We start from the raw sequence: 14,111 nt of genomic DNA, 5'->3' as shown, positions 1-14,111 counted from the left end.
GTGTATACACATGGACAGGCACACGCACACACACATAGTGATAGGACGAATTACGACTTCATCCTTGTTTGTGAGGCCACATTAGTGTGCTGCCATACACTGATAAAAACACGTGTTTTCGTGGTCTTCTTGCCTCTACATCTCTATGGTTACATCATTGTCATTCAAAAGAGGTCACACTTTTTCCCCTCCTTACCTTGAGAAGAGCGAATGATCCTAACCAACTCTATCTCGGCTATGAATTGTGCCCGAGGCTGGTTTGGTATTTTTAGCAGTCCAACTTCCACACGCACACCTTCAACATGATTAATTATCAGGCTGTGACCCTCACAGACGGTGTTCGATGTACCCAGCGTTGCTTTTTAACTCTCCTTTTGCCATCCAACCATGTTTTCCTCTTCATCACCACTAATGTAGGCCATTTTGTAGCTGTAGTTTGCATTTCCATGCTTTCCTTCCACCCATCTATCTGTGCCATAAAGGCCATTGCTTACGTTTTCCCCCCTCCCCGCCCAATAAGAGCTTTTTCTTTTAGTGTTGTTTCAGTGTGGTGAAAGTTTTGTTCTTTTTTTGTTTTTCTCATGTAAACCCCAACCTTTCTTAAAATAACTTGCTCAATATTTATATTTCCATATTAAAACTGGTTATGCAGTGAGTAAAACATCCACCATGCGTATTCCCTGAACCATGTGTTGAGCAAAAAAAAAAAAAAAAAAACTGGTGTGGTATGAAAATTTAATACGACTTTGGTGGAATGAGAGAATATGAGCATTGGATCGTAACCTAACCTCCGTGATTCCTCTAGTGGCCATTAAAAAGAGAAGCGTACACATACTGGTTGCAGCCTCACTTATTGATGGTTTTTTTTTTCCTTCACGGAGAAGCGACATGCTCTAGCAGATCTCAGCTTCTCCTCTCTCAACACACAGCTTCCCCTGAGGATGGAATTCAAACAATAAACACCTGCGACGTGGACAGACAGTTACATTGTTTTAGCTCTCGGAACCTTTACAATGTATGTATGGGCGCTGTAGCTTTTCAGGGAGTCTTGTCAGGATGTAAAGCAGCAGGATGGAAAGGTCAACACACGTCAATCATTTATTTCGCTATCAGCATCTGATTCATTGTAGGGTGGGGTTCAGTGACTCACCAGTTCAATCAGTAAAATAGGATCCAAGTAGAGGTTTCAACTACTGTGTGTGCGTGTGTGTGTGTGAGTGAGAGAGAGACAGAGTGTGTTTGTTTGTGTGTTTTTTCACAATTCTTTTTTCCTGTACAGACTCTGGGATGCCTTTGCTGGAAAACATACTGTGGAAACCCTTTGTTACTGAATGTGTACCATTTCAAACAGATTTCTCGGGACGGGTGTCAAGAATGTATCTTATCTGTATTTGTTGGTGGGTCTTGTGTGATGGTGGTCGGTGCAAAAGAAAGGGATTCATATATGGTGTTTGTTAAGAAGCAGAAGGAGGAGGAAATAATGAGAGAGAGGCAGAGGAAAAGAGGAATGTGAAAAGACCAAGCAGCCAAACCTGTCAGGGAACAAATTGAAAATGCCAGTTTCACTTTAGAGCCCACCAGCTCAGCTGTTTATAGCTTAGCTGCAGTCTTTTTTTTCTTTTCCCACGTGTCAATGAATGGTGTCCACAGAATAACGCACAATCACTTCTCTCTATCATCTTCCGCTTGGCCATTTCCCCTTCACCCTTGCTGCTGTTATCCCCTCAGTCTTTCCTAGTTCACCACCCCAATTCTTTTAGCATCGTTCAGCAGTTTTCTCTCAGTTTTGGTGTAAATGGTCTTCCTCTTAATACAACTGCGCTTCACACATGCTGCTGCTGTTGTTTAACCAGATGTTCTTCTTTATGTTAGAAGATGATGAGGCAACTAACTGATAAATAGCACGCATCAAAGCTGACGTCCCCTTTTTCACTGCGCAGCACCTACAAGGCTCGATTTGGCTCTACTATCTGTTGATGGATTGACATTGCCGAAACCAGGTCAGATTTTTAACGCCGATTGTAGTCAGCCAGGGTTCCAAGTATGCCAAACCAGGACCATAGTCGTGCCATAAACCATTGCTGGTAGGTTTTTTTTGAGCATTGTAACATTAGGAGTTTCACACATATGAATGCATATCATACGTTGAAGTTAGCTCATACCCTGTTGCTGTGCCTTCATTCTGGGCGATTAAGGATTATCCTCAACAGTCTCAACCTTGCTGCACCACTCTGTTCTTGCTCCCCTGACTTTCCTCTTGAATAATGTTGGTCTCCAACAGCCAGATTTTAAGGCAGCGGTGTCAAATTTATTTTAGTTCATGGGCCACATTCACCCCAATTAGATGTCAAGCGGGTAGGAACACAATGTTTGTAGCTTAAAAATCCAGAAAAATAACAGCTATTCAAAAGGTTCTCCATTATTTTGGGGCAAATAAATGCAAGTACTTTCACAAAATATTCAGACTTATTCTTCATATACCTGTTGCAGACCTTTTTGCAAATCATGTGAGCAGGCTGAAATCTTTAACCACAAATTATTTCACCTGTATTATGAATCAGGGAGTGTGCACAATTCAGCTATGTATCCCTTGTAAATAATGCATCAAAATGTAAGTCGTGGCAATGCATGAAAAAAAACTAAAAGGTACCAAACAAACCAACCTTTTTTGGAGTGAAGCATTTGACAGAAATGTTGTAATATCTTAAAACATTTCTACAGCAGGTTTTTATTTTCAGAGTTCTACTGTGAACATGGCACATCATTATAGATTAGTGTGCTCCTGAAATTTGGCCTAGTTTGGCTTCACAAGTGCATCAATGTCATTTAAGTGTTGTCAGTGCACCCTCCAGTGAACATAATTAGCAAGAGAAGTTACTTTTTTAGAAGTAAAGCAATGAATGTCTTCTCCATCCCCATGGACCAGATTGGACCCTGTGATGACCTGATCTGGCCCCAAGGCTATTTTTTTGACACTCCTGTTTTAAGAAGTAATTGTATGTGACGCTTGCTAGCTTACATTGTTTTTCTTTTGTCTTGTTCTGACTGATCCCTTCAAAGTTTTCATAGTTTAGCGCTAGAAATAAATTAAGGTGTGCAAGTGGCAAAAATCAACCACTGCATAGCCTAATTATTTATGCTGAACCCTTCATTCTGAATGCTTACTTAAGCGAAAATATCACGGGGAAAAATGTGCAGTCTCACTAAAAGTGATATATACCCAAACACAGTAGCTCTCCAAAAGTTTTGAGGTACTTTATTTGCTTCGAAAGGAAAGTGATTTTTGACAAACAAATTGCAAGCAAAACATTGTCTGAGGTAATAAAAAAAAAATCCAAGCACAAACTAGGTGTTCCCCTGAGATGGATGAAGAGATTCTCTCTGATTTGAATATCAGTATGTCTTTAGAGCTCGCTCAGTGTAAATCATCCAATCGCAAATGTGAAGAATGAATTCATCAGCCACTCGCACATTGTGACATTGGTCTGTCCTAGCTCTCATTTTCTTATCTTTTCTATGCACATTTCTTGTACTTTAGCGCCCCCCCCCCCCCATCAAATACATTCCAATTCACTATTGTTACTGATGTCGCGATAACTCTCCCAGTATCACATTGGAGTGGTTGGTATCAAATGGTGGCACAGTTGTCACGAGAATAGGCCTATGTTGTGCCGTAGCTTGAGGCGCAGGGCTTTCACATAGTATTTTATCACCACTGTAGTAGAAGATAATAGTCCTGCTATCTCTCATCCTGAGGTCATTGAAGGCATTGACCATGGCAGTCGTAGTGAGAGCAGTGGAGAGCCTTTGACTGACAGGCAGTAGGTGAGCATGAAGTGTCTTCCTCGCCATAGGCTAATATGTCTACATGGGTCATCTTGTGTATCCATACTATACAGTAAACCCCCTCAACCAACTGAGCCCTGTTGCACATAGAAATAAATCAGCAAATAATTGAAGCCCTCCCAAAATGGGGTTGAAAATGCTTATGGATGCCATTAGATGGCAGTAAAGCACTTCCAAACGAAGAAGATCATAAAGCACCAACACCATGCATATAACATGTACACAGTCATGTTCCACAGATAAATGACTTGTATATGCGGGATTTTGTTGAAGTTATTAACATTTTATCTATCTTTGATGTTCAGCATTTGAGAGTTCTGTATGTCTTGCTATCACACTGCTACTTTGAAATCTTGTTGTCTCATTTAAAGTCATTCCATAAAACTGATTATTGCGCGAAGAGTCAATTACATTTCAGCTCTTATTAGTTCAGGATGCAAAAATGAAATTAGATGTGAATGTTATTGTGGAAGATATATTAGGCTTTTCATTCATCACTGAATATAGTGAGTCATCCGGCGGTGAGGATTACAATCTCTTAATCAACTCTGTGCTCTGCCAGGCACTGCGAATGTGCGGTGTGTTAAAATCACAATATAGTCTGTCTCTCATCAGTCATTTTTATGGCCCTTCAACTGGTGGAGCAGCGCAGGTTATGACATTACTACCAGCCGCCAGCTCAGCTGAATTGGCTTTTTTATTTTGGCACATTTTCGCTTCGTTTTGCAATCTCTAAGTGAGTTTCTCGTGATAAAAGTATTGTTTCAGATCATTTCATCTGAATGTGAATGATGTGACTGACTCTTTTTTTTTTTTTTTTTTTTTTGCTTTCAGTATACCTACGATGGAAATGACATCAGTGACCTTCCTGTGGATTTGTCTGTGGTTTGGAATGGAAACTTTGATATCGACAACCCCTACAACATAAAAGGTAAGGTGTTTTAGATTCACAATCATCAATCAACTTCATCAATGCACATTAGCAAATTATGTTAGTTGTGTGATAGGAGGAAAGCGTAATTTTTACATGTTTTAGAAATGTTAACTACTTCATTGCATACAGTTTTATTGTGTGCCTATGTTCTGTAATCGGGCAGCAGTACTATTGTATAGTTTCATTTACACAATTTAAACATGCTCCCTCTTGTAAGAACCTAGGCCAAACCCTCGCTAACCATAGTGTCCCATACTCGACATTTTGCAGCCTTCATGTACTTTATCCTTGTTATACACTGAAGTCAGCCAGTTCCAGCTGTATCCAGACAAACGCCTACTGTTGCCTGGTCGCACTTTCTTTGCATGCCTACCAAAGAATGATAATATTTAGGGTTAAAAGTATCCTCCATCTCCCACTGTGGAACCAGACAATGAGATCATGTCTGCTGGATGTAATTGCTAATAGGAATGTCTTTACTGTTCTAGCTTCAAAATTACGACAGCCCATACATTGCAGCAGGGGTTGCACATTATTCCCTGAGTGGTAAAGTAACATAATTGCCACAGTCAATATGGCCTGCAAATGACATGTAAAACACCAACATGTTCTGCTGGGACTGTCACTGTTTCATTATTACAGCTCAAAGAAGAGGCTTGCATATTGGTGTAGTTTATGTAATTTATAAATATTGCACATTTTATTATGCTCTGTATATTCTAAGCATTTCCTCTAGATCTGCATATAGAGTGCAATGGAAAAAGTATGGAAAACTCCTCAAAATCTCATATTTCGGATAGTTTACCCCCCGCATAAATGTTTCAGAACAGATGAGAAATAAAGTAAATGTCATGATCTATCAGTCTGGAAAGGGTTACAGAGCCATTTCTATAGTCTGAGCATTACCGCGGTGAGAGCCTTTACCCTCAAATGGAGAAAACATGGAACAGTGGTAAACCTACCAAGGAGTGGTCAGCCTACAAAAATGACCCTAAAAGTTCAGCGACTACTCTTAGAGAAGTCACAAAGGAACTGAGACAACTAAAAAAAAAAAAAATGCAGCCATCATTTTCCTACTTTTAAAGCATTGTTCACAACTCAACAGTATGGAAGACACTAGGTAAATCTTTTCCATAGTTCATTCCAAGGTGAAAACCATTGCTGACTGAAAAGAACATAAGGACTTGTCTGAATTTGGGGAGGGGGAAAAATAATCTGAATCATTCTGAAAACTTTTGAGAGGATATTCTATAAACTGACGAGATGAAAGTTGAGCTTTTTGGAGGGTGTATCTCTCGATGCATCTGACATAATGTTAATACATCATTTCAGAAAAAGAGCATCATACCACGTTTAGTCCTTCAAACATGGGGTTGGTTGCTTCTTTATTATTATTAATATTACTTATTTGACTGATAGGACCATGAATTCTGCTCTTTACCAGAAAATCCTGAACTAGAATTTTCTTTGATCATTTAATGACTTCAACATCCAAAAGACACCAGGAAGTCAACTGTGGAATAACTTGAAATAAGCAGAAAGGCTTTGGAGTGGCCTAATCAAAGTCTGGACTTGAAATCGATAGAAAAGTTGTGGCATGACCTAAAAAAGGGTGTGCACACTCGAAAACCCTCCATTGTTCCTGAAATGAATCAATTTTGCAAGGACGACCTGGCCAAAATCCTGCTAGAGATGTAAAAGAAAACCAGTTAAGTTTGGGACGACATTACTTTTTCACATAGCTTTCAATAGTAAATTTTCCTTAATAAATAAAATTAACTGAACTAAAAACTGCATTTTTGGGTTATCTTTGATGATGTTAAACATTAAATGGGTGGGGGTGATGCAAAAAATAAATAAAAGGTTGCCAATACTTTTTCATGGTACTGGTTTTTATCAAGGTGTGGGCTCCATTCAATTAGATTTGATAATTTAATTCAAACCTCTTTTCCTTTCAAATCCACTTCATTTCTAAATTATGTGCTTTATTTTCAACCCAATATTACCCTTTTTGGGAATCCGTACATTTTGTACATATTGTGCCTGTGAATATGATGGTCTTCATGCTGCCTATCTTACTTCCCTGCCAGCTCCCATCCTATTTCTCAATCATGATAATCATCTGGTGTCGCATGAGAAATTTTCTAAAATACTGATATGTTAATGTAATTACGAAGCAGTCATTTACCAGACATTAATTGGTATGGGATTGCTTTAAAGCTGCTCCATGACCAATGGGATTTGGGGATGGAACGGCAGAGAGAAGAAGGGATTTCACTGTACAATTCCTGAGGCGTTTGGGGGAAATTTTTGCTTTAGATGGTGACATTGAACCACTTTTTGAAATGCTAATGAAAAGTTAATAATTTTTTTTTATCTTCAATTGGGTGTAGCCTTCAGGATGTTTAGTCCTTTTCTTCCTGCAATAAAATATTGTACTTTTGTTCCATAGCTCACCTGTATAAGTGCTATGCGCTCAGAGACAGCTGCGGTATGTGTCTGAAGGCCAACCCCAGATTTGAGTGTGGCTGGTGTGTGCAAGAGAAGAAGTGCTCCCTCAGGCAGGAGTGCACTCCTACCGAGAGCACTTGGATGCACGCCACCACGGGAAACAGCCGCTGTGCACACCCCAAGATCACCAAGGTAAGCCATGCTCCTGACATGACAGACGCTTACTCATGAGACACATGTAGCAAGTTGGCAAGGCTCAAAAACCTGGTCACCGTAACCTGCGAATGAAGGGCTAAGGAATAGACAGTATACACAGATTTGCACCTAACTATTGTTGACAAGATGGAATTATCATGTTAAAAAAGCAACATTTGAGACAAGGAGGTTTCCTTTTTTTTTGTCTAACTTCCTACCTAAAGTTATAACAACCTGAAACTTTTCATTAACTTTTAACCTTAATGCGGGAAGGCAATGGTTGCTAATTGGCTTCTGATTGGGGAAAATAGTCACTTTGCAAATCAGTTCTACATGATTGATATTAAAATACAACAGTCTTGACTTAAATGACCAATGAAAATGGTTTAATGAGGTGATTCATATTGTTTACATCCCTCAGGGTCCTTTTTTTCAACATTGTCACACGGTGTAGAAAGTTCACACACTATCAAAATGACGTTTGACGTTCAAAATGTTGCACAAGTAATTTTCATTTTCCCCCTAAAATATTACTCAAACCATCTGACTTTCAAGCTTGCGCAATACACAGTTGGATAATGTCAGCATTTGTATCCTATCCTGTGGAATATTATTTTCTTTGTTTATGGTATCAACCTTTACTCCCTATTAGTTTTTGAAATCGATAAAAAGCCACATATCCGTGAGCCACTAAGTGGAAGAAATGCTCATCCATCGCCTCCTTTAAAATTTTGTGTGTTTCCCAGTCCCTCAACACTGCAAATAACAAACATGTCAGGTTTATGTAAAGGCGGTGGTCAGGGGTCCAGTCTGGTTCATTCGTACTTTGTAACTGAGGTTGGATTGCCTCTTCCTCAAAAATTCCCAAATGCATGATTTGCTGCTTGACAAGAATCACTGCGTGCCAAAGGCAAACCGCAGCAGGGAGGGTAGACATCTTTGACACCATTACCATGACGGCAAACACAACACAGATGGGCCGAGCAGGAGGAGGGGATTCGCACACACAACAAATCTGAATATAGTGATGTGATTATAGACGAGATGAATAGACAACTGCAACCTCCTGTAGACCGATACACTCCCACCGAAGAAGGCAGAGTATGATCGCCTGGAAAGTGTGTTGAAGAAAGATCGACAAAGGGAATGTGGTGTGTGTTGTCCCACCGTGAGTGCTGAGTTTGTATGTGTATGCTCTGTACATCTGACATGCTGGGTGGGCTGAGGCGTATAAACACTGCGGCGTACCCATCTGTTGCCATCCATAACTGTAGAGGTCTCACTGTGACCTGGGTCACTACAGCTCACCACAGGGAATGGCATAGTCTTCAGAAACACACACACGAACGTTGACCATCATCCATTGGCACGTTTGAAGTCTTCAACAAAACACGAATAGTTATTTTATTTAAAGGGGGAATGCCTGGAAGAAGTGCCCGTTTTCTTAATCTAAACGGCATGAAATGTGTCTGATACATATGCCACACTTAATTGCCCTGAGTATATTTCCTGTGTGACTTCCGCTTCCTCCTTCTGAATACATAATGAAGGTAGTGGATAATTGGGGCAATAGCACATTGATAAATCCTTCAACTAATGTCATCTCTCTCTCTCTTGCTCTCTCTCCTTCCTCACTCCAGTTATCTCTTTGAAACAAGCAGCTTGTGTGTGTGCGTGTACATATGAGAGAAGTGGTGGTAATGGGCTGGGGGTTTTTGCTGCATGCTTGCCTGCAAGCATGTGAATATTGAGGCATAAATCCTGGCCTCTGGGCAAAATGTTGGTGGCAGTCAGAAAGCAAATGTAGTAGAAAACCAATAACACCAGAAAAAATAAATAATAAAAATAAAATAAAACTTTGCCTGAACCCAGCAGGACAAAGAAGAAGTGATTCACCAGTGAACCACTGGAGGATTCTTTGTCACTGAGCCACCCACAAGCCTCACCTCTCCTTTCCACCTGTGACATTTACATTGTGACATTCAATGCCCAAAAACATATGCAGGCCACAAAGAAAATCTCTCCTATGCATTCATTTCATTCCTCAATTCTCCAGAAGAGTAACACACAAATTGAATATTAGTCTACTTGTCTCTCTCTCTCGCTCTCTCTCTCTCTCTCTCTCTCTCTCTCTCTCTCGCACGCGAGCGCTTTCTTTATGCCGCTCCCTTTCTTTCCGTCTCCTTTTCCCTGGCTCTCTTGCTCTCATGCTCTCACTCTTGCACTCTCTCCTTGCGCTTTCTTGCTCCCTCTTTCTCCCATGTGCTCTCTCACTCATTTCATTTGCTTCAGAGAATTGTATGTTTGGCTGTTTTAGGAAACACCAATAGAACACAAGTACTCGTGTGCATGCGGGGATATCAAACACATTTTTGTTGTGGGTAGAATTGGGCATATTATTACATATAGACAACAGATTTATGGATTACTACTTTTGAAATCGGAAGTCAAACATGATAGTTCAAGTATTTTTCAAGTTATTGTAAAAGCTGGTTTGGTTAAAAAAAATTACAATGTTTCACCATTATGTATGACAATTTAAAATGTGGTTACCGATTTTAGTTAGAATCACTGAAGTTGACACATTGTTTGCTTGAGAGGTCACATGAAATAATCCGGTGGGCCAGATCCAGTGTGATCTTGACTTTGTTACCTGTGCACTAAAAATGTGAATCTCCCAGGGTGGAAAATTTGACCATTTAGTGTCATTCTTGAGTATGCATGGCCCAATTGATGGTTGTTTTTTTTTTTTTGGCAAGAATGTGCAGTTGGGTACTGTTCCACTAATAGCTCCGGGACCTAAAATTGGCTCCAAACACAGCAAATGATGATTAAGTGTTCTTGTAATTGGAGTTGCACTTTTTTTTTTTTCAATTACCATTGTGAACACTGTCAAATCAGCGGCTACAGAAAGGTGTCAAGAAAGGATTAGATTTCGAATATCGGAGTTCAGACAAGCTAAAACACACACATACATGTCTCGTCCCCTAGTGTTGTGCAGCATTGTCCTAGTACTGGCCTTGGATGCTTCCTGGTCCTCCTCCATCCATTATTTCAGGCATGTTCTCCCCTAGGAGAATGGGAAAGCATGAGAGTTAGCCCTTAGAAACCAATTAAAACGACGCAGACCCATGCTTGTGTGGGGGTCTTTGCATTTTCAATGTGTTAGCATGTTGCCGGCTACTTTATTTATTTATTTTTAATCCTGTATACTCTATATCCAACTGCATTATTTTTGTTTGTGTTGCAAACATATATCTTCCCCCAGATCTTGTGTCAGCACTTTGGTCAATGAAGCTGACTGGAAATTAACGTGGTGGGTTTGTGGGAGTAAGGGGAAACCAGAGGACACAGAGAGCCTGGGGAGAAAATGAAAACTCTCAGAAACGCAACAAAGTCAGATGTTAAGAGATGCTGAAATCAAACCAGAGACGTTCTTTCGGTCAAGAAGCTGAGGTTGCCACTCGAAACCTTGCTGTTGAACTTCACGTACCTGCAGTATATGGAGTAAACTACGAATGAGTTGGCTTTTGTTAGAATTACTCATCGCTTTTGTGTTTGTGTGTTTCTTGAGTGTCTTGTATCATTTTCAGCCAAAAGTTAACAATTCATCAAATAAAAATAGAACCTAAGGTACGACTAATTTTGGACTAAATTGTATGTCTTTTGCATTAATAGAAAGGCCTCATAAACAATTATTGGCTTTCTTTTTTTTACCACTACACCTCTTTTCCTGACCTTTTCAGAATCAGAATCAGTTTTAATGGCCATGTATGTAACAACACAAAATGAATTTGTCTCCGGCAGTCAGTGCTGCTTTGGTACAACATTCAGAACAAAGAACAAACTAACAAGAGACATTCAGTTAATAGGCACAATTCCTTATAAGAGTTACAGATGTGCACAATGCACTCTTCTTCACTTCTTCTTTTCTCTTCCACTGTCGCCTTACTACCCACTCTTCCAACCATATCCTGTATGTTTTCCACTTTTAGCATCCTTTTCCGTTCATTCTATTATTTCCAACTCCATTGACTTTGTCCTCCTGCCATTTCCCCCAATATTATTACATCTCATGACTGTCTTCAGACGCCTCTGAGATTTCCTTGTGGTGATGTATAGCTCAATAATACCCGTCACATTACTATCCTCAGGAGAAATGTTCAAAAGAAGTCGATGCTTATTGAATACTGGCACCTTGTATTAATAAAACACAAAATTTTTACTACAAACCTTTTTTTTTTTAATATAATCAAGTTTGTTTCACTTGATTGATGAATATGATGAAAAAATTTATGAAACTGTATACAGTGAGTTTGTTGTGGAAGTGTGTGATAAAACTGATAAACGCGTGTAAAGCCTCATTCCGTCTTTTTCACAATCTCTCACCCATTCCTCCCCCTTTTCTAACCAGTAGATGTTGTCTCTGCACTACTGCTTGAGCGGGCACAATAGCTCTGGCGCAAAGCCTTTGACACAACGGGACAAGTTGTAGATGAGAATGAGCGAAAGCGACTTTGAATGGAAGTCAAGAGCTGTGACTGTATGGAGAGAATAGAGCAAGTGTTTAAGATGGTGGCTTTTATGAAAGACTGCTTTTTGTTCGTGTTGTTTCATTGTGGAAATGACAAGTTCTGTATTTGTGTGTGTTTTGATAAGCCCAGCCAAACAGAGAAAGCGATTTGATTACCATATCTGGAGACTCTTGACTACTGCGCCACTTTCTGCCAATCATTCTTTTGTCTCCGGCTAAAACACATGCATTCAAGCACGCTGAAAAACAGCCGAGCGGGTTGAAAAGGAACAAAAGCAGAGAAGAAGAAGGAAAGGGCAAGGGAGAGAGATGATATTCACCATAATCTTTGTACATGAACGAGCGAGAACGCGCCATCATTATATCACGGTGGCCTTCCATATTTGGCCTGCATGACACTCAGCATTACTCCCAGCCCATTGTTTAATGAAAAATTGTGACATTAACTTATTTTTCTTCGGATTTTCACCACAAGAATCAGTGGAAGATAGCATCTGAGGAGGCACGAGCATGTCAGATGATTATGAGAGAATGTGTGATTGTAGGTGCTATTTAGGAATTGTCTTACCCTTTAAAAACAGGAAAAGCTACTATGTCCTCCACCAGATCGTTCTAGTTTTTAAACATTTTTACATGAATTAATTGTTATTGGAGAAATCAATTCAAAGGTCAAACTGTCTCAATGATGAACCCCTAACTTTTAACTACCATTTTAACATTCTTGACTGTTAAACAAAATAAAGTTAAGGCATACAGTATATGAGAGTAAAATGCTGGAACAATAATTTGTCCTCATCATGTTCATTAGCCACCACTTATCCATACTTATCACTCTGTATGTGTGTGTTTTCCAATGGTCTTATATCATTTCCAGCTAAAAGCATTTCATGATTTTTATTACTATTACTGATTTATTGTGGAGATAAACATAGTGTGCTAAACAAAGATTCCTGTAGCAGATGACTGGGTACATGGTAGATTCGCACATGTGGCCAAGTCATTAAGATATAAGTCTGCAGGGCTCATGACTAAGGTCTGTTTTTTTAAAAGGAAAAAAAAATCACTTTACAGAGTACTGATACGCTCAATTTTATCACACCGTCACTCCATGATAGCCAACCAACAGCATCTGCTTTAGCCTCCTTCCATGCAATGACCCCACCCTCCATCAATTCCTAATCCAATTAGCCTTAGCCCTAATTATCCTAGTGATGACTGATTACTAGAGGGATTATTGTCTGCGTCCATAATGGGGTGGACTGGTGGAGTGATTAGCCACGTGGTTAGTCTTGGGTAGCCATTAGAACACCTCTGTACAACTTTCACGGAACTCTAGGGGAAATGGAGGGATCAGATGTCACTGTGCTGTAATTGTGTTCAGTAGATTAATAGTCTGAGGGTCAAAAGAGAGATGTGAGGGCTGAGTGAATGCATCCTAGTCATGCTCTCGTTGGCAGGTTGTGAATGTTTGTCAGAGCTGAAGTTGCTCTAATGGACTCTGTCATTTTTCAACTAACTTAATTAAGTTATAAACAATCTGAAGATATATCAAACAAATATAGGGGTCAGATCGAGGTTTTTTTTTGTTGTTGTGTTTAACACTAATATTTTCTTTCTTCTGCCTGCAGCTAGTTCCAGAGACTGGGCCCAGACAAGGAGGAACCATGCTAACTATCACCGGGGAAAATTTGGGTCTCCAGTTCAAGGACATCCAGAATGGAGTCCGCATTGGAAAAGTGGCTTGCAACCCTCAAGAAGACCAGTACATCAGTGCTGAGCAGTACGTTGAAATAATCTTAACTCTTTTTTTTTTCGGTCTCTTATCATGTTGATTATTAACGCTGAGGTCTTCCTCAGGGTTCCTCAGTTGCTGTGCTGCTCTGCATTTAAACGAAAAATCTGTTCTAGTGCTGGGCTTGGCCCTTATTTAGAGTGGAGGTCCACTTTAAGACCAATACCAGCTAATTGAACATGAAACTCTCACTATCAATCAGAATTATAGGCCAATCACAATTGAATCACCTCATTTAACCCCCTTCATCACACTAAGTCAGCAGCCCCTTCTGGCAGCAATGTAAATGGCATTTGAGTTGGTGGTATATTTTCTTGAAAGCCTTTGCCATGTGAATGCTCCCTCTGCTTAAGTCATGT

The 14,111-nt window shown here is 39.9% G+C and overlaps 1 protein-coding gene across 3 annotated transcripts in view; it reads left to right on the top strand.

Annotated features, from left to right (window-relative positions):
• Positions 1-14,111, top strand: part of LOC133507217 (plexin-A1-like) — a 215,625-nt gene that overhangs the window by 161,857 nt on the left and 39,657 nt on the right. For all 3 annotated transcript variants that reach the window (XM_061832037.1, XM_061832035.1, XM_061832036.1), the window contains 3 exons: positions 4,681-4,777; positions 7,233-7,423; positions 13,589-13,740. In XM_061832037.1, coding sequence (XP_061688021.1) covers positions 4,681-4,777; positions 7,233-7,423; positions 13,589-13,740 — 440 coding nt within the window. The remainder of the gene's footprint in view (positions 1-4,680; positions 4,778-7,232; positions 7,424-13,588; positions 13,741-14,111) is intronic.

Source organism: Syngnathoides biaculeatus, chromosome 10 (assembly GCF_019802595.1).
Source record: "Syngnathoides biaculeatus isolate LvHL_M chromosome 10, ASM1980259v1, whole genome shotgun sequence".
In the NCBI taxonomy this organism is placed as follows: Eukaryota; Metazoa; Chordata; class Actinopteri; order Syngnathiformes; family Syngnathidae; genus Syngnathoides; species Syngnathoides biaculeatus.
Note: the sequence above shows the minus strand (reverse complement) of the source record. Positions and strands in the feature narration are given on the sequence as shown.